At 36.3% G+C, this 19,231-nt stretch overlaps 1 protein-coding gene across 4 annotated transcripts in view; it reads left to right on the plus strand.

Moving 5' to 3' along the window:
* RAD18 (RAD18 E3 ubiquitin protein ligase) overlaps positions 1-19,231 on the plus strand; it is a 137,235-nt gene that overhangs the window by 65,395 nt on the left and 52,609 nt on the right. For all 4 annotated transcript variants that reach the window (XR_013157798.1, XR_013157799.1, XR_013157800.1 and 1 more), the window contains exons 8-9: positions 16,530-16,606; positions 17,950-18,010. Coding sequence is in view for 1 of the 4 variants with exons in the window: in XM_077116677.1 (XP_076972792.1) it covers positions 16,530-16,606; positions 17,950-18,010 (138 nt within the window). In the remaining 3 variants the exon portion in view is untranslated. The remainder of the gene's footprint in view (positions 1-16,529; positions 16,607-17,949; positions 18,011-19,231) is intronic.

A 19,231-nucleotide genomic window follows, 5' to 3' on the forward strand; every position in this document is an offset into this window, starting at 1 on the left:
ATATACCAGAAATAGGTTGGCTTTTATTAAGGGAATTTATCAAGTTGTAAGTTTATAGTTCTAAGGCCATGAAGATGTCCAATCTAAGGCATCCAGAGTAAGATACCTTGACTCGAGGAAGGCCGAATGACTTCCAGGATTTCTTTGTCAGCTGGAAAGACATGTAGCTGGTATCTAAGGTCCTTGCTTCTAATTCGTTGCTTTGTGCTTCTGATTCTAGTGGCTTCCTCTTTAAGCATCTGTAGATCTCATTTAGCTGCTTTGGGGAAGAACTCTGAGTTCTTGCTTGCTTAGCATTTCTTGAGAAGCTACGTGGCATTGCCTTCTGGGCTCTGCATCTTCAGATGTCTGCATCTATTTCAACTCTGAGCTTTCACCAAAGTATGGTGATGTGCTGGGCTCTGCATCTCCAGATGTCTGTGTCTAGGTGTCTGTTCTCTCTGTCAGCACACCAAGTATCTCTAAATGTCTGAGTCTGTGATGTTCCTGGCATCTCCTGGGGCCTCTGTATTTCCAAATTTCAGCATCTGAGCTTCTTCTAAAATATTTCCCCTTTAAAGGACTCCAGTAAACTAATCATGACCCATCTTGAATGGGTGGAGTTGCATCTCCATCTAATCAAAAGGCCATACCCACAGTTGGGAGGATCTCCACAGAAGCAGTCTAATCAAAAGGGCACATTCACAACTGGGTGTGGCATATCTTAGTGGAAACAACCTAATCAAAAGGTCCCATCTGGACTTCTGGGCCAAGATGGCGGCTTAGCAATGTGCACATTTTAGTTCGTCCTCTAGAACAACTACTAAATAACCAGAAGCAGTACAGAAAAGTTCCTGGGGCCATGTCAGTGACCGGACACACAGCGTACCCCAGTCTGGGCCAGCTGGACTGACTGCAAGCCCCCGCCCAGAACCGTGAGTTCCCCAAGCCGCAGTGGCCGGTGCCCCTCCCCAACAGGCTGCTTCCCAGTGGCATTATTTACAATTACCAAGAGATGGAAGCAGCCAAAATGTCCATCAACAGACAGGTGGCTAAACAAACTGTGGCATATACATATGATGGAATATTATACAGCTGTAAGACAGAATAAAGTTATGAAGTATGTAACAACATGGATGGTCCTTAAGGACATTATGCTGAGTGAGATTAGCCAAAAACAAAAGGACATATACTGTATGGTCTCACTGATATGAACTGACATTAGTGAATAAACTTGGAATATTTTGTTGGTAACAGAGACCATCAGGAGATAGAAATAGGGTAAGATATTGGGTAATTGGAGCTGAAGGGATACAGGTTTTGCAACAGGACTGAATATAAAAATTCAGGAATGGACAGCACAAGACTACCTAACTATAATGCAATTATGTTAAAACACTGAATGAAGCTGAATGTGAGAATGATAGAGGGAGGAGGACTGGGGTCATAAATAAAATCACAAAGAAAGATAGATGATGAAGATTGAGATGGTATAATCTAGGAATACCTAGAGTGTGTAATAATAGTGACTAAATGTACAAATTTTAAAAATATTTGTGCATGAAGAAGAACAAAGGAATGTCATTACTGCAGGGTGCTGAAAATAGATGGTAATTAATATTTAAAAATTTCACCTTATATGTGAGACTAAAGCAAAAAATGTTTATTTGATACAAAATTTATATTTTGACTGGTGCATTTCCTGATATAACTTATGTAGATAGCTTGATTGAACACCATAAGTACTTGGAATCTTGGGTAGGACATGAGATTTTGTTGGTTTGTCCAGAGTGATGCCCTGATGAATCCCAGAGTGATTCGATCAGTGAGTGAAAAAGTATTTGCAATGGTGAGAATGGGGAGAAATTCAACTTCCGCAAGTTGAATTCTTGATATTCTCACAAGCAGTGTGAACAGCCAAGACTGAGCCCCCAGTCTTGGGGTTTGTTCATATGAAACTTAACCCCACAAAGGATAGGTCAAGTCTACTTAAAATTTAGGCCTAAGCGTCACCCCTGTTGCTCAGATGTGGCCTCTCTCTCCAGCCAACACAACAAGCAGACTCACCACCCTCCCCCTGTCTGCGTGGGAAATGACTCCCAGGGGTTTGGACCTTCCTGGTAACGTGGGACAGAAATCCTGGAATGAGCTGAAACTCAGCATCAGTGGATTGAGAAAAACCCTAGAATGAGCTGAGATTCAGCATCAACGGATTGAGAAAACCTTCTTGACCAAAAGGGGGAAGAGTGAAATGAGACAAACTGTCAATGGCTGAGCGATTCCAAACAGAGTCAAGAGGTTATCCTGGAGATTATTCTTACACATTAGGTAGATATCACCTTGTTATCGAAGACGTAATGGAGAGGCTGAAGGGAACTGCCTGAAAATGCAGAGCTGTGTTCCAGTAGCCATGTTTCTTTTTTTTTTTAATTTTTTTATTAATTAAAAAAAATTAACAAACAAAACATTAAGATATCGTTCCATTCTACATATACAATCAGTAATTCTTAATATCATCACATAGTTGCATATTCATCATTTCTAAACATTTGCATCGATTTAGAAAAAAGTAAAAAAGACAACAGAAAAAGAAATAAAACGATAACAGAAAAAAAAGATTATACATGCCATACCCCTTACCCCTCGCTTTCATTTAGCACTAGCACTTCAAACTAAATTTATTTTTAACATTTGTTCCCCCTATTATTTATTTATTTTTATTAATTAAAAAAAATTAACACAACATTTAGAAATCATTCCATTCTACATATGCTATCAGTAATTCTTAATATCATCACATAGATGTATGATCATTTCTTAGTACATTTGCATCGATTTAGGAAAAGAACTAGCAAAACAACAGAAAAAGATATAGAATGATAATATAGAGAAAAAAATTAATAATAAATAAGAATAAAAATATATATATTTAAAAAACACAAACAAACAAACAAACAAAAAACTATTGCTCAGATGCAGCTTCATTCAGTGTTTTAACAAAATTACATTACAATTAGGTAGCATTGTGCCGTCCGTTTTTGAGTTTTTGTATCTAGTCCTGTTGCACAGTCTGTATCCCTTCAGCTCCAATTACCCATTATCTTACCCTGTTTCTAACTCTTGCTGGTCTCTGTTACCAATGACATATTCCAAGTTTATTCTCGAATGTTGGTTCACATCAGTGGGACTATACAGTATTTGTCCTTTAGTTTTTGGCTAGACTCACTCAGCATAATGTTCTCTAGGTCCATCCATGTTATTACATGCTTCATAAGTTTATCCTGTCTTAAAGCTGCATAATATTCCATCGTATGTATATACCACAGTTTCTTTCGCCACTCGTCTGTTGATGGACATTTTGGCTGTTTCCATCTCTTTGCAATTGTAAATAATGCTGCTATAAACATTGGTGTGCAAATGTCCATTTGTGTCTTTGCCCTTAAGTCCTTTGAGTAGATACCCAGCAATGATATTGCTGGGTCATATGGCAATTCTATATTCAGCTTTTTGAGGAACCGCCAAACTGCCTTCCACAGTGGTTGCACCATTTGACATTCCCACCAACAGTGGATAAGTGTGCCTCTTTCACCGCATCCTCTCCAGCACTTGTCATTTTCTGTTTTGTTGATAATGGCCATTCTGGTGGTGTGAGATGATATCTCATTGTGGTTTTGATTTGCATTTCTCTAATGGCCAGGGACATTGAGCATCTCTTCATGTGCCTTTTGGCCATTTGTATTTCCTCTTCTGGTAGGTGTCTGTTCAAGTCTTTTTCCCATTTTGTAATTGGGTTGGCTGTCTTTTTGTTGTTGAGTTGAACAATCTCTTTATAAATTCTGGATACTAGACCTTTATCTGATATGTCGTTTCCAAATATTGTCTCCCATTGTGTAGGCTGTCTTTCTACTTTCTTGATGAAGTTCTTTGATGCACGAAAGTGTTTAATTTTGAGGAGCTCCCATTTCTTTCTTTCTTTCTTTAGTGCTCTTGCTTTAGGTTTAAGGTCCTTAAAACCGCCTCCAATTGTAAGTTTCATAAGATATCTCCCTACATTTTCCTCTAACTGTTTTATGGTCTTAGACCTAATGTTTAGATCTTTGATCCATTTTGAGTTAACTTTTGTATAGGGTGTGAGATATGGGTCCTCTTTCGTTCTTTTGCGTATGGATATCCAGTTCTCTAGGCACCATTTATTGAAGAGACTGTTCTGTCCCAGGTGAGTTGGCTTGACTGCCTTATCAAAGATCAAATGTCCATAGATGAGAGGGTCTATATCTGATGAGAGGGTCTATATTCGATTCCATTGGTCAATATATCTATCTTTATGCCAATACCATGCTGTTTTGACCACTGTGGCTTCATAATATGCCTTAAAGTCCGGCAGCGTGAGACCTCCAGCTTCGTTTTTTTTCCTCAAGATACTTTTAGCAACTCGGGGCACCCTGCCCTTCCAGATAAATTTGCTTATTGGTTTTTCTATTTCTGAAAAATAAGTTGGGATTTTGATTGGTATTGCATTGAATCTGTAAATCAATTTAGGTAGGATTGACATCTTAACTATATTTAGTCTTCCAATCCATGAACACGGTATGCCCTTCCATCTATTTAGGTCTTCTGTGATTTCTTTTAACAGTTTTTTGTAGTTTTCTTTGTATAGGTTTTTTGTCTCTTTAGTTAAGTTTATTCCTAGGTATTTTATTCTTTTAGTTGCAATTGCAAATGGAATTCGTTTCTCGATTTCCCCCTCAGCTTGTTCATTGCTGGTGTATCTGCATCAATTGAGATGATCATGTGATTTTTCTGCTTTCATTTGTTGATATGGTATATTACATTAATTGATTTTCTTATGTTCAACCATCCTTGCATACCTGGGATGAATCCTACTTGGTCATGATGTATAATTCTTTTAATGTGTTGTTGGATTCGATTTGCTAGAATTTTGTTGAGGATTTTTGCATCTATATTCATTAGAGAGATTGGTCTGTAGTTTTCTTTTTTTGTAATGTCTTTGCCTGGTTTTGGTATGAGGGTGATGTTGGCTTCATAGAATGAATTAGGTAGCTTTCCCTCCACTTCGATTTTTTTGAAGAGTTTGAGGAGAGTTGGTACTAATTCTTTCTGGAATGTTTGATAAAATTCACATGTGAAGCCGTCTGGTACTGGACTTTTCTTTTAGGAAGCTTTTGGATGACTAATTCAATTTCTTTACTTGTGATTGGTTTGTTGAGGTCATCTATTTCTTCTTGAGTCAAAGTTGGTTGTTCATGCCTTTCCAGGAACCCGTCCATTTCATCTAAATTGTTGTATTTATTAGCATAAAGTTGTTCCTAGTATCTTGTTATTACCTCCTTTATTTCTGTGAGTTCAGTGGTTATGTCTCCTCTTCCATTTGTGATCTTATTTATTTGTGTCTTCTCTCTTCTTCTTTTTGTCAATCTTGCTAAGGGCCCATCAATCTTATTGATTTTCTTATGGAACCAACTTCTGGTCTTATTGATTTTCTCTATTGTTTTCATGTTTTCAATTTCATTTATTTCTGCTCTAATCTTTGTTATTTCTTTCCTTTTGCTTGCTTTGGGGTTAGTTTGCTGTTCTTTCTCCAGTTCTTCCAATTGAACAGTTAATTCCTGAATTTTTGTCTTTTCTTCTTTTCTGATATAGGCATTTAGGGCAATAAATTTCCCTCTTAGCACTGCCTTTGCTGTGTCCCATAGGTTTTGATATGTTGTTTTTTCATTTTCATTTGCCTCGAGATATTTACTAATTTCTCTTGCAATTTCTTCCTTGACCCACTCGTTTAAGAGTGTGTTGTTGAGCTTCCAGGTATTTGTGAATTTTCTGGCACTCCGCCTATTATTGATTTCCAACTTCATTCCTTTATGATCCGAGAAAGTGTTGTGTATGATTTCAATATTTTTAAATTTGTTAAGACTTGCTTTGTGACCCAGCATATGGTCTATCTTTGAGAATGATCCATGAGCACTTGAGAAAAAGGTGTATCCTGCTATTGTGGGATGTAATGTCCTATAAATGTCTGTTAAGTCTAGCTCATTTATTGTAATATTCAAATTCTCTATTTCTTTATTGATCCTCTGTCTAGATGTTCTGTCCATTGATGAGAGTGGTGAATTGAAGTCTCCAACTATTATGGTATATGTGTCTATTTCCCTTTTCAGTAATTGCAGTGTATTCCTCATGTATTTTGGGGCATTCTGGTTCGGTGCATAAATATTTATGATTGTTATGTCTTCTTGTTTAATTGTTCCTTTTATTAGTAGATAGTGTCCTTCTTTGTCTCTTTTAACTGTTTTACATTTGAAGTCTAATTTGTTGGGTATTAGTATAGCCACTCCTGCTCTTTTCTGGTTATTATTTGCATGAAATATCTGTTCCCAACCTTTCACTTTCAACCTATGTTTATCTTTGGGTCTAAGATGTGTTTCCTGTAGACAGCATATAGAAGGATCCTGTTTTTTAATCCATTCTGCCAATCTATGTCTTTTGATTGGGGAATTCAGTCCATTGACATTTAGTGTTATTACTGTTTGGGTAATATTTTCCTCTACGATTTTGCCTTTTGTATTATATATATCATATCTGATTTTCCTTCTTTCTACACTCTTCTCCATACCTCTCTCTTCTGTCTTTTCGTATCTGACTCTAGTGCTCCCTTTAGTATTTCTTGCAGAGCTGGTCTCTTGGTCACAAATTCTCTCAGTGACTTTTTGTCTGAGAATGTTTTAATTTTCCTTCATTTTTGAAGGACAATTTTGCTGGATATAGAAGTCTTGGTTGGCAGTTTTTCTCTTTTAGTAATTTAAATATATCATCCCACTGTCTTCTAGCTTCCATGGTTTCTGCTGAGAAATCTACACATAGTCTTATTGGGTTTCCCTTGTATGTGATGGATTGTTTTTCTCTTGCTGCTTTCAAGATCCTCTCTTTCCCTTTGACCTCTGGCATTCTAACTAGTAAGTGTCTTGGAGAACACCTATCTGGGTCTATTCTCTTTGGGGTGTGCTGCACTTCTTGGATCTGTAATTTTAGGTCTTTCATAAGAGTTGGGAAATTTTCAGTGATAATTTCTTCCATTAGTTTTTCTCCTCCTTTTCCCTTCTCTTCTCCTTCTGGGACACCCACAACACATATATTTGTGCACTTCATATTATCATTCAGTTCCCTGATCCCCTCCTCAAATTTTTCCATTCTTTTCCCTATAGCTTCTGTTTCTTTTTGGAATTCAGATGTTCCATCCTCCAGTTCACTAATTCTAACCTCTGTCTCTTTAAATCTACCATTGTAGGTATCCATTGTTTTTTCCATCTTTTCTACTTTGTCCTTCAATCCCATAAGTTCTGTGATTTGTTTTTTCAGACTTTCTATTTCTTCTTTTTGTTCAGCCCATGTCTTCTTCATGTCCTCCCTCAATTTATTGATTTGGTTTTTGAAGAGGTTTTCCATTTCTGTTCGTATATTCAGCATTAGTTGTCTCAGCTCCTGTATCTCATTTGAACTATTGGTTTGTTCCTTTGACTGGGCCATATCTTCAATTTTCCTAGCATGATCCGTTATTTTCTGCTTGCGTCTGGGCATTTAATCAGATTTCCCTGGGTGTGAGACCCAGCAGGGTGAAAGATTTTCCTGTGAAATCTCTGGGCTCTGTTTTTCTTATCCTGCCCAGTATGTGGCACTCGTCTGTCTGCGGGTCCCACCAGTAAAAGATGCTGTGGCTCCTTTAACTTTGGAAAACTCTCTGTGGGGGAGGGTCGCCAGCCGAAGCAGCTTGTGGGAGTTCCGGTTCAAATCTCCCAGCCGGCCCGTGAATCCGCGCATTGGGGGGGGCGCCGGCCTCTGCGGCTTAGGGAACCTCCTATCCAATTCTCCTAGCCAACCAGAGAGGCCGCGCGTGGGATGGGGTGCCGGTCGCCGCGGCTTGAGGGGACCGCCTGTCCAATTCTCCCAGCCGGCCTAGGAAGGAGGGAGGGAGGGACTCCGGCCGCCAGCCACCCCGGCCCGGGGGAGTGCGTGCCCCTCGGGTATCTCACCGCAGCAGATTCTCCCTGCCGGTTCAGCCGTTCCGACAGCCAAAAAGACAGAATGGGGTACGCTGTTTTTTTGGTCTCTGTCATGGCTCCGGGAGCTGTTCTGTACCGTTTCTATTTCTTTAGTAGCTGTTCTGGAGGAGGAACTAAGACCCGCGTGTCTTACTAAGCCGCCATCTTCTCTGAAAGTCGTAGCCATGTTTCTTGATGATGATTGTATAATGATACAGCTTTCACAGTGTGACTGTGTGATTGTGAAAACCTTATGTCTGATGCTCCTTTTATCTACCTTGTCAACAGATGAGTAGAACATATGGAATAAAAATAAATAATAGGGGGAACAAATGTTAAGATAAATTTAGTTTGAAATGCTAGTGATCAATGAGAGGGAGGGCGTAAGGGGTTTGGTATGTATAATTTTTTTTTCTGTTTTCATTTTATTTTTCTGTTGTCTTTTTATTTCTTTTTCTGGATTGATGCAAATGTTCTAAGAAATGATCATGATGATGAATATGCAGCTATGTGATGATATTGTGAATTACTGATTATATATGTAGAACAGAATGAGCATATGTTAAGAATGCTTGTATTTTTTTCTTGTAATATTTTTTCTAAAAATTTAAATATTTAAAATAAAAAGGTTCCATCTTACAATATTGAATCAGAATTAGAAGAACAAGACTTTTCTGGCATGCATAACAGTTTCAAAGTAGCACAGCAGTCAAGAGCCAGAGTTGGTATCTGGCTCTGTGTGCCCTTTATCTTGGGGAACAGCCCTTCTGTGGTATTCTGAACTTGGCCACATCCTTTTTTTTTTTTTTTTTTTTTTTTTTTTTTTTTTTTTTTTTTAAGAAAGAAAGACAGAGAAGGAAGGAAGGATGGAAGGGAGGAAGAAAGGGAAACATCTTTAAACATTTTCGTTTTTTATTATATTTTGTTTGTTTGTTTGCTTTTTACATGGGCTGGGGCCGGGAAATGAACCGGGGTCCTTCGGCATGGCAGGCAAGCACTCTTGCCCGCTGAGCCACCGCGGCCCCACATCCTTTTTTCCCGCTTCATCAGACCTGTCTCCTCTCTGCCAGGATTTCTTTCCTGGTTTCTTTGGGTTTATGTGTGCTTGGAGCTTGTATGCATCAATCCAGATTTGTTAGTTAAAACTGCAGTTAGAGCTTGGTTGAGCTGTCTTCCCTTGCTCCTAGTAGAGAGGGCTTCTTTTCTGCTTGAGGAAATGTCTCCATAAGCCTTCCATGCCAGTGGGGGAGGTGGACTGGCCTTTGGAATTTGGAGGTCTTTCTTTACAGTTCTGCACTATGATCTCAGCCCTTCTACCCATTCTTGACTGGTGTACGATGTGTGTTCGGTCACGGATGTCCCCCAAAAGTTGTTCTGGATGATTCCAGGCTATTTACTAGCTGCTCTAGGGGACCAACTAAATTCTACACCCCCTGAAACCTCCATCTTCCCCTTAGTACCCTCTTAGTAATCTTTTTTCTTTCTGTAAGGGTGGTAGTAATATTCCCACTTTCATTCCTGATCTTAGTTATTTGCGTCTTCTCTCTCTTTTTTCTGTTTCAGTATGGATAATGGTTTGTTTTGATCTTTTTTTGCAAACCGACTTTTGGTTTCATTGAGTCTTTGTTGTATTTCTGTTCTCTATTTCATTTAACTCTGCTTTTTCCTTTTACTAACTTTAGGTTTGGTTTGCTCTTCTTGTTCTGGTTTCCTTAGGTGTGAAGCTATTGATTTGCGATCTTTTTTAATTTAGACATTTAGATCTACAGAGTTTGCTCTGAGCACTGCATTAATTGCATGCCATTAATTTTATGCAGTGTTTTTGTTTTCAGTCATCTCACGGTATTTCTTAGCTTTTCATGATTTTTCTCTTTGACCCTTTGGTTGCTTAATATGGTGGTGTTTCATTTCTATATATTTGTTAATTTTCCAGTTTTCCAGCTTTATTTCCTCGTGGTTTGAGATGATACTTTGTTTGATTTCAGTATTTTCAATCTGTGGCCCAACATATGGTCTATCCTGGAAAATATTCCGTGTGAACTTGAGAAGAATGTGTATTCTGCTGTTGTTGGATACAGCGTTCTATGTATGTTCATTAGGTCTAATTGGCTAATAGTGTTGTTCAATTCCTCTATTTCCTTATTGATATTCTATTGAGGTGTTCCATGAATGGTTGAATGCAGTGTAGTGAAGTTTCCTACTGTTACTGTAGAACTATGTGTGTAAATGTTCCATGAATTGGTGAATATATTGTGTTGAAGTTTTCAACTATTATTGTAGAAGTGTTTCTCTCTTAATTCCGTCAATTTTGCTGCACTGTTGTGAGATACATACATGTTTATAATCATTGTATCTTCTTGCTGGATTAAACCTTTCATCAATATTCTTTGTCTTTTGCACTCCTTTTTTTTTTACTTAAACTTTTTTCTTTCTGACAATAATATAGCCCCTCCTGCTCTTTGTGGATTACTGTTTGCATGGAATATCTTGTCCATCCTTGTACTTACAACTTCTCTCTCTGTTTTTGTACCTAAAGTGAGTCTCTTGTAAACAGTATGTGGGTGGATCAGGCTTTTTCATCTAATCTACTGATCTCTGCCTTTTAATATTTCTCCTAACCCTCTGGATTTCCTAGGTTTTTTGTTGTTGTTGAGTGATGGAGCCATCATTTTGTGACTTTTACAAAATAGTTTTGTTCCCAAATGGAACATAAAAAGAAAAGATAAAAAATAAAGGTCCTGTCCTTTTGTGTCTCCTCTGTGGCTTTTTGCCTGAGGGGAATTGGGAAAATGGCCATCCTCTGTGCAGGCTTCCTATCTATCTGAAGCAGATGATTAAAATCTGAGATCAAACCCCAAACCCCCAGATTTTGGAGGACTACATCGTTATAGCATGTGTTGGCACTAGCAAGCTGCACTGCCCCAGGAGCCATGGCTGCGGTCCTCATTTGCTTCCAGCCAGATTGGGTGGTAGCCCGTATGGAGAGGGTGAAATTCACCAATATTTATCAGACTTTTCCTCCTTCTCTTTCCTGGATGCTGCACAGTGTTCTCCTAGACTCCAGAGTGCTAAAATAGCTGTTCAGAGAGTTCCTGCCAGTTCAGTAGTTGTTTTTGTGAAGGGACTGATTCCTGGAGCCTTCTACTTTGCTATCTTCCCATAGTCCTCCAATAAATGTATTTTTGATAATGAACAAAACATGCGGTATATTCGTTCAGCCAAATGCTTAAGAGCATGCTATGATAAGTAAGCCTTCCTTTTAGCCTGTCTCCCAGTCTCCTAATCCTCTACTTAGAGGTAACCACTGTTGCCAGTTTCTTTTGTATTTTTCAGAGATAGTGTGGTTGCTAAGAGTAGATCCAAAGAGCCTGGGTTATAAAACCTGTTTTTCTGCTTTTTGACTGGGTAACTTTGTACAAGTTCCTTAATCTCTCCGTACCTCAGTTTTCACTTACTAAAATAATGGTTACAATATTACCTTTTTCATCATGTTTTTGAGCTGAATAAATGATAAAATGTATGTGAAGTACATAGCACAGCACCTGTCAAGTAGTTAGCATTCAATAAATGTTATTTTGATTATTATGCACAAACATATCCTTGATTGTTTTATCTTGTAAAAATATTAGTGTTATACTTATTGTTTTGTGGCTTGTCCTTTTTGTTTAATGACACATTTTTGCTTATTAGTGATACCTCTCTGTTTTATTTTTTTAGTTTGCCATAGGCATCTTTGACTCTTCATAGTCTACCTTCACATATAATGTATGACTCTTAAAACGGTACAACAGTATCCTTTCATTTCCCCTTTATATCCTTTTCTTCTTGTCATATATTTTTCTTCTATGTCTTTTATAAACCCCATCATATCTTATCATATTTGCTTTAAGTGGTCAGTTTTATTTTACAGAAAAGTAAAAATGACAAATAAAATCTTTTGTATTTACCTACATATTTACCCTTTCTAGTGCTCTTCCGTCTTTTGGGTATATCTGGATTTCCATCTGGGTTCATTTTCTTTTTACCTGAAGAACTTAATTATTTAATATTTCTTACAGTGCAGATATGCTGTTGGGACAAATTTTAGTTTTTGTTTGTCTGAAAATGTCTTAATTGTGCATTCTTTTAAAAGTCCTTTTATTTGGAAATAATTTCATACTTACAGGAAAGTCGAAAGACTATTGTAAAGAATACTTATTTTTCCTTTACAAAAATTCATCTACTGTTAGCATTTTGCTCCATTTGCTTTATGAATTTATTCTGTTTCTTTTTCTCTCTGTATGAATCTTTGTGTGTGTATGTGTACGTATACACACCCACTTTTTTCTTTAACCATTTGAGGATAAATTGTATAATCTTGGCTTTTTAGTCCTAAATACTTCACTTCCTAAGAAAAAGGGTATTCTCTTTTATTACCACAAAGTAATTATCCATTTCAGTAAATTGTACTTTGTTATAGTACTTTAATCTGATCCACTGTTTGTATTCCATTTTTGTCAGTGGATCCATCTTTATGCATTTTTTTTCCTCAGTACATGTTCCAGTCTTGGATCTCATATTGTATTTAGTTGTATAGTATCTTTTTATTTTCTTTCAGTCTGGAGTAGTTCCTCAGACTTTGATTGTCTTTTATGACATTGGCATTTTTAAAGAATGAACTCTTTGTTTTGCTTTTTTTTGATGGACTGTTTCTCATTTTAGCTTTTTCTGATGTTTCCTTATGGTTACATTCAACTTGTCCATTCCAGGCCAGAATATAAGTGATATTTTGTACTTCTCATATCACATCCAGAGGCACTTGACAGCTGTCTGCCCCTCATTAGTGCTATCAGGTTTGATCACTTGGTTAATTTCTCTACTGTTTAGTTATATTTTCGCTCTTGCTACGGATAGGAAATCTTTGGAGACACACTTTTACATGTCCTATACCTCACTAAAATTTCTCTGTATTTAACATCCTTTGATGATTTTTACCTGCACTAATCTTTTCTGTGATAGTTGTAAAATGATAATTTTCCAATTTTAGCACTCCTGCCACATTTACCAGGTGGCGCTTGGCATGATTTTGAAAATAAAAGCCCTTCTTTCTCCTGTATTTTTTCTTCATTTATCTATTATGAATATGGCCTAAAACATTTATAATTCATTACTGGCTGTAATTGTTTTGGTTTTTTATTGTTCTAGATTTGGCCAGTAGGAGCGTCTTCATGCTGATTTCTTGTCTTCGTGATGTGGCCCTGTTAATTTTTGTTTTTACATTATTTTTAAATTTCTGGCTTAACAAGATATTGCACACTCATCTTGTGCCTACTGTGTCCCAACTCTGTAATCAAACATTTCTCTAAGGCACTCTGGTTCTTTTTATTGAGGAAAATGAGATACGGCCACCAGCTCTGCTCATTGCTGCTGGGATGTCTGTTTCTAGGCTTTTTCAGCAGATAGACCAAGGGAATATATGTATAAAGATGTATACATATACATATGAACTCTCTCTCTCTCTCTATATATATATATATTTGTATATATGCATACACATTTACATGTTTTTAAACAGATACATTTTAGAAATCATGAGAAAGCACCAATGCCCCTACTTCAAATCCATCCCCACAGGATTCTTTGCCTTTCTCTGTTCCATATTTATATCTGCCTTTTTTTTTTTCCCACAGTGAGAACACTCCCAGCGGCATCAGCACATTTATTAAATTTACTAATTTGTTCAATTGTATAATACATATAAATTACTTCCTCTATACCATTACTCCACTACAAAACAAACATATATGAAAGAGTCCAGTGTTTTTTCTAGTTTTCCTATCTATCCAAACTCACCCCCTCCCAAATGAGGGTATGTAGTAAATACTCTGTTCATACCTTTCTTTTTAACTCATTTCAGTGTGATTAGGTTATTTGTTTAAAATACAGGTGGGTTCATTTGTTTCACTTTGTTTTCAGGTTTAGTTGTTGTGGTGGTAGTTGTTGGGTTTACTGCAGTCCATCCTCCACTTCTAATTATAAGAAATTAATAACTTACATGTAATACTTAAACTGTTAAACTAATAGAGATTTTTTATAATTGACCTGCTCAAGTTCCAAAAGCATTAGATACAATAGCAGTTTTGTTTTGCTTTCAGAGTGTTCATAAGTGCTTCTCAAGGTTTTTTATGATGGCAGCTTTAGAGCTCTTGTCAGATGATTCTAACATCTGTGTCCTCACAGTAGTGATGTTTTTTGTTTGCCTTTCCTCATTTGAGTTGTGATTTACCTGGTTCTTAATATGGTATTTTTTTTATTGTGTCATGAACATTTGTGGAATTATGAGACTCAGGATCCTATTTAAATATTCTCTTTTAGTAGACAGTCACATTGTTTTGGTTTTGTCTGTAGATCCTAGTCTACTTTTGTGGGTTGGTTCCAATACCAACTTATTTTTGGCTTTGCAGTGCTATTCAGGTTTGCTTCATTTATGTGCTTCCATGAGGTCATTCTGAAAATCAGGTTTGCATTCCACACTGTCATTTAATTCTCATATTTTTTTGTTTATTAATTCAGAACAGTTTCACAAGCAAGTCATTCAGCAATGTATCCAAGATTTACTATACAGGTTTAAACATTGTGTTTCCTGAGGTTCCTTCTCTTTGAGATTTTTCCCCCACTGAGTGAGTGAGGTTGGAATTCTAGATTCTTTACTCACTCTCTACTGGTGATTGACCAGCAGGAAAGGAAAGCCTGACCTCCATCTCCTGCCATTGTCAGGTGAAGAGTTGAGGTCCAAGCAGCCCACTGTTCTGTGATGATACTGTAGGAGCGCATCACTGATATTCAGCTGGGATAAGTCAGGTATTATCAAAAGGTTTTTGGACTGCCCATTTCCTAATCTTTTGCATAGAGAGCAGTCTTTTCTTGCTTGTTGTTTTTTCATTTTTAGCCAGGCTTCAGGCTTCTCCAGAGCCCATAGAGGAGATTAAAAGAAAACCCAGAGAACTCACTGCCATGTAGTTCCTCAAATTCTAAGATCCTTAGCCCATCCCTCTTCTTCTTTCCCATCTTTCAGAACTCTCTTATGATTGTCTGTTGTATAATATCCAGGGGCTTTATTTGTGCTTAGTGGGGAGGATTCAGGAGAAATGAGTCTATTCTGTCTTGTCCAGACCAGAAGTCCTTTTTCATGTATTTTAAACTTCTGTTTTAGGTGCATACACATTTAGAATTGTTATGTCTTATTGGTGAATTGACCCATTTATCATTATATAATTTCCTTCTTTATCCTTGATAATGTTAATTGTTCTGAAATCTGTTTTGCTTCATATTAGTTAAGCACTCCAGGTTTCTTTTTATTAATATTTACATGATACATCTCTTTCTATACTTTTATTTTTAACCTATGTCTTATTTTTAAAATCAGTTCTTTGTTGATGACATATAGTTTGGTACTGCTTCTGTTTGAATCTGACATTCTCTGTCTCAAAATTGATACTTTTAGACCATTTATATTTAATGCAATTATTGGTACAGTTGGTTGAAGCTAACATTTTTCTAATTGTTTTGTTTGTTCCATCTGCTTTTTGTCCTTTTTTGTGTCTATGTGCATGTTGTTTTTTGTTTGTTTGTATTTATCTTGCTTGGTGTTCTCTGAGTTTGTTGCCTTCATGGTTTGATGTCTTTCATTATTTTTGGCAAATTCTGGCCATCAGCTCTTCAAATGTTTCTTCTGAGATTCCTATTGGCATGTGTGCTAGTTCTCTATTGTCCCACAGCTCATGGATGCTGTCTTCTGTTTTTTTTTTTTTCCTTCCACTTTTTTCTCTCTCTGTTTCTCCCTGGGTAATACTCTTGATCTCATTTCAAGTTCATTGATTGTTTCCTTGGCTGTACTGAGTCATCTCTGTCACTTTTAAAATATATCTAGCATTTCTATTTTTATTCTGTCTGATGGTTTTCATCTCTACTGAAATGCCCCATCTGTTAATGAGTGAGTATTGTTTACTATTTCCACTAGATCTTTTAGTATTATTCATCAGAGTTATTTTTAAATTCCATGTCTGATAGGTCAACATGATATCTAAGTCTGGTTTTGTTATTGTTTGTTTGCTTTTTCAGACATTTTGTACATTTGGGTTGAAAGCTGGGCTTTGCATGTAGGAATCTAAACACTGACACCTTTCCTGCAGGGGTAGTTTTTTTGGTTTTCTCCTCTCCTCTCTTTTTCTTTTTCTTTTTCTTTTTTTCCTCTGTATCCTTCCTCTATTAGCACTGGGAATTTACCTGTGCTCTGGAATGACAGTTTTGCTTGACCTTCTCCCAGTGGCAGAGTTCAGTGTTTTAACTTGTAGGTTCTTATTTTTTTAACTTTTTAATTTAAAATAATTTAGACAGAAAAGTTGCAAAAATCATGCAAAGAGTTTATATACCCATTACCCACCTCCCTATGATGTTAACAACTTATATACGATGGTACATGAAATTAATATTGGCTGTATGGTCTTATTTTAACAGCTGCTGAAATAGTTAAAGAAATAGAAAATATGGAGAAGACTAGGATGCGTCTTGAAGCTAGTAAACTCAACGAAAGTGTATGTTGCTGGTATCTATTTCCATATCTGTGTAGATAAGAAAGAAAAGTTTAAAATCCTGCTAAAATTAAAGCAAGCCATAATTTAAATCTGTTCAATGGGAAATGTAATGAAATATTTTTCTATTTAATGTATTATGATTTATTTGCAGCTCATTTTTTAGCGCAAAATATGGTCATATTTAGAAGTTTTTTAGTATACAGTGCAATCCGAAGTAGTGTTTATTAATGAACTAGAGTTTATTGATGAATTAGAGTCTTGTGGTAAAAGCATATATGCCTTTTCGCCAGGTAGCATTGATTTTGGTCCTTCCTCTGCTGCTTGCATTTGATGAGTTATTTAACCTCTATGATCCTCAGGGTCTTCATCTGTAAAACTAAAGGATTGAACTGTATGATTTCTAAAACCCTCTTCCAGTTCTGGCATTTTGCAATTCTGTAATTATACCTAAGGAGAAATTAGGTAGCTGTAGGAATTTATGAGGATTGATTATTCTGTTGAGCTTATATGAGGGACTCAGAGACCTAAAATTCTTCATTGTTACCTTCCTCTGGCTTGATGGTTCAAAACTTGACCTTGAGGAAAGAAATACCAAAGAAGAAAATAGTCATTGTGTCCTATGACACTGTAGGAAATTTTTTGGGCTCTCCCAAGTAGACTTTTTTTCTAGTCCATCGGTAATGTATTTATAAGGAAAGCAACACCCTTAGGGAAGTAAGTTTATAACCAGATAGTAGGAAAAAAATAATATCTCCATTGATTTTATTATTTTCTGTCTGCAACTTCCAAGACAGGGATTGTATTGAATTCTGTAAATAGATTTCTAATCTTTTAAGTCTAAGATAAAAAAAAATAGAAGAACTAGAAATTTAACACACTAAGGTTGTATTATTGCATTTTCTCTCTATATTATTTTTCTAGCATGATCTGGAAAAGTTAGATTGGAAAGGAGAGAAGGCAGAAGATCTGCTTTATTAATGGAAAGGTTAAATGATGTCAGTCTTGTAGTTTCAAATATTACCTATTGTATTAATGAATGTAGAAAATGAAATATTGAAAATAAGAAACTTAATTGATCATTTTGTTAATACTCCATATATTATAATGTGATCAGTGTTATATTTTCTACTGATGAGAAAAAATAAGTAATGAGTGAAATGTATACTGATTATGAAAGCATCTTATTTGAGGAAACTACACCGGAATTATTCTTTCCTAAACTATTTAAAACAGTGTTGAGGTTATTTTCTTCTTTATTAAATAATCATTGCATTTGAGATTTTAATGTTTGTAGTACTTATTTCTATTGTCATTTTTATTAAGCCTTTTCTTGATTATTTTAGGTCATGGTTTTTACAAAGGATCAAACAGAAAAGGAAATAGATGAAATTCACAGTGAATATCGTAAGTGGTTATTTGCAACAAGAACTTGGATTGCTAAGTTTTCCATCTTAAATAATTTTTAAAACTCTTGTTTTATATTAATATCGATATAAACTTTTTAATGTTAGCTGACACTGAATTTTAGTTGAGTATTTACTCAGACAGTGACCTTTTTTGTAACACCTTGTACCTGCTTGTTGATTTATGACTAACATTCTACTTATCACAAAGCACTTTGCAACTATTAATTAGTTGCTCTCAAAGCATTTCTGTGAGAAGACAGGATTAAAATGGAAACATTCCTGACCTTCCATCCTGTCCTCAAGCTACTCAATGACAATACTTCTATAAAAAATTTCAACACTTCTGTAGCTTATGAATGTATGCCAAAAATAGTTTTCATTTTATTAATTGTTACCAAGTTCTCAACTTTATCACTTCTTTGTCCTTAAAATAGTCTCTGTATATATCTTTCCCAGGGCTTATACTTTACTGTTTTGTCACTTGATTAACTTTTTTGGGAGGTAGGGTGGGGTGGGGTGGGTGCCTGGGCTGGGAACCAAACCCTGGTTTCCCACATGGCAAGAAAGCGTTGTACCACTGAACCACTCATGCATCCACTTGATTAACTTTTTTTGGGGGGGTGCATGGTCCAGGAATTGAACCTCGGTCTCCCACATGGAAGGTGAGCATTCTACCACTGAACCACCTGTGTACCCTTGATGAGCTTTTTTTTTTTTCCTTTGATTAACTTTTATACTTTGTTTTTCATTTGTTTGATATTTAGTTTAAATTTGAATTTAAGTACCTGGCAAACAGTAGATAGTAACAAATGTGTGTTTACTGAGTAATCCCAGTCACAGTACATTTTTTAATTGTCCTTAAAGTATTTTGTTTTCTTTTTCTTTCTTTCACTGCTCTGTTTTACTTTCCTTTTCAGAAGAAAGATGTGTGCTTAGCTTTAGCCTCCAAACTAAGATATCATGTTTCAGCCACCTCATATTTTCTGACTTGTTCAGACTTTTCTTCTACTCATTCTGTTTCATCACTTTTTAAAAGAGAAGAGACAGGAAGGCAGAAAACCCACAAATATTGAGTATATATTTGTTGTCAAGAATTCCACATGTTATTTTAGTCCACCTCTCAGCGACTCTGTGAAGTGAGTATTCTTTCACAGAGGAAGAAACTGAGAGTATAGAAATATTAGGTAATTTGCTCATAGAGCTAATAAACAGCTGAATT

This window comes from Tamandua tetradactyla, chromosome 9 (genome assembly GCF_023851605.1).
Source record: "Tamandua tetradactyla isolate mTamTet1 chromosome 9, mTamTet1.pri, whole genome shotgun sequence".
Classification (NCBI taxonomy): domain Eukaryota; kingdom Metazoa; phylum Chordata; class Mammalia; order Pilosa; family Myrmecophagidae; genus Tamandua; species Tamandua tetradactyla.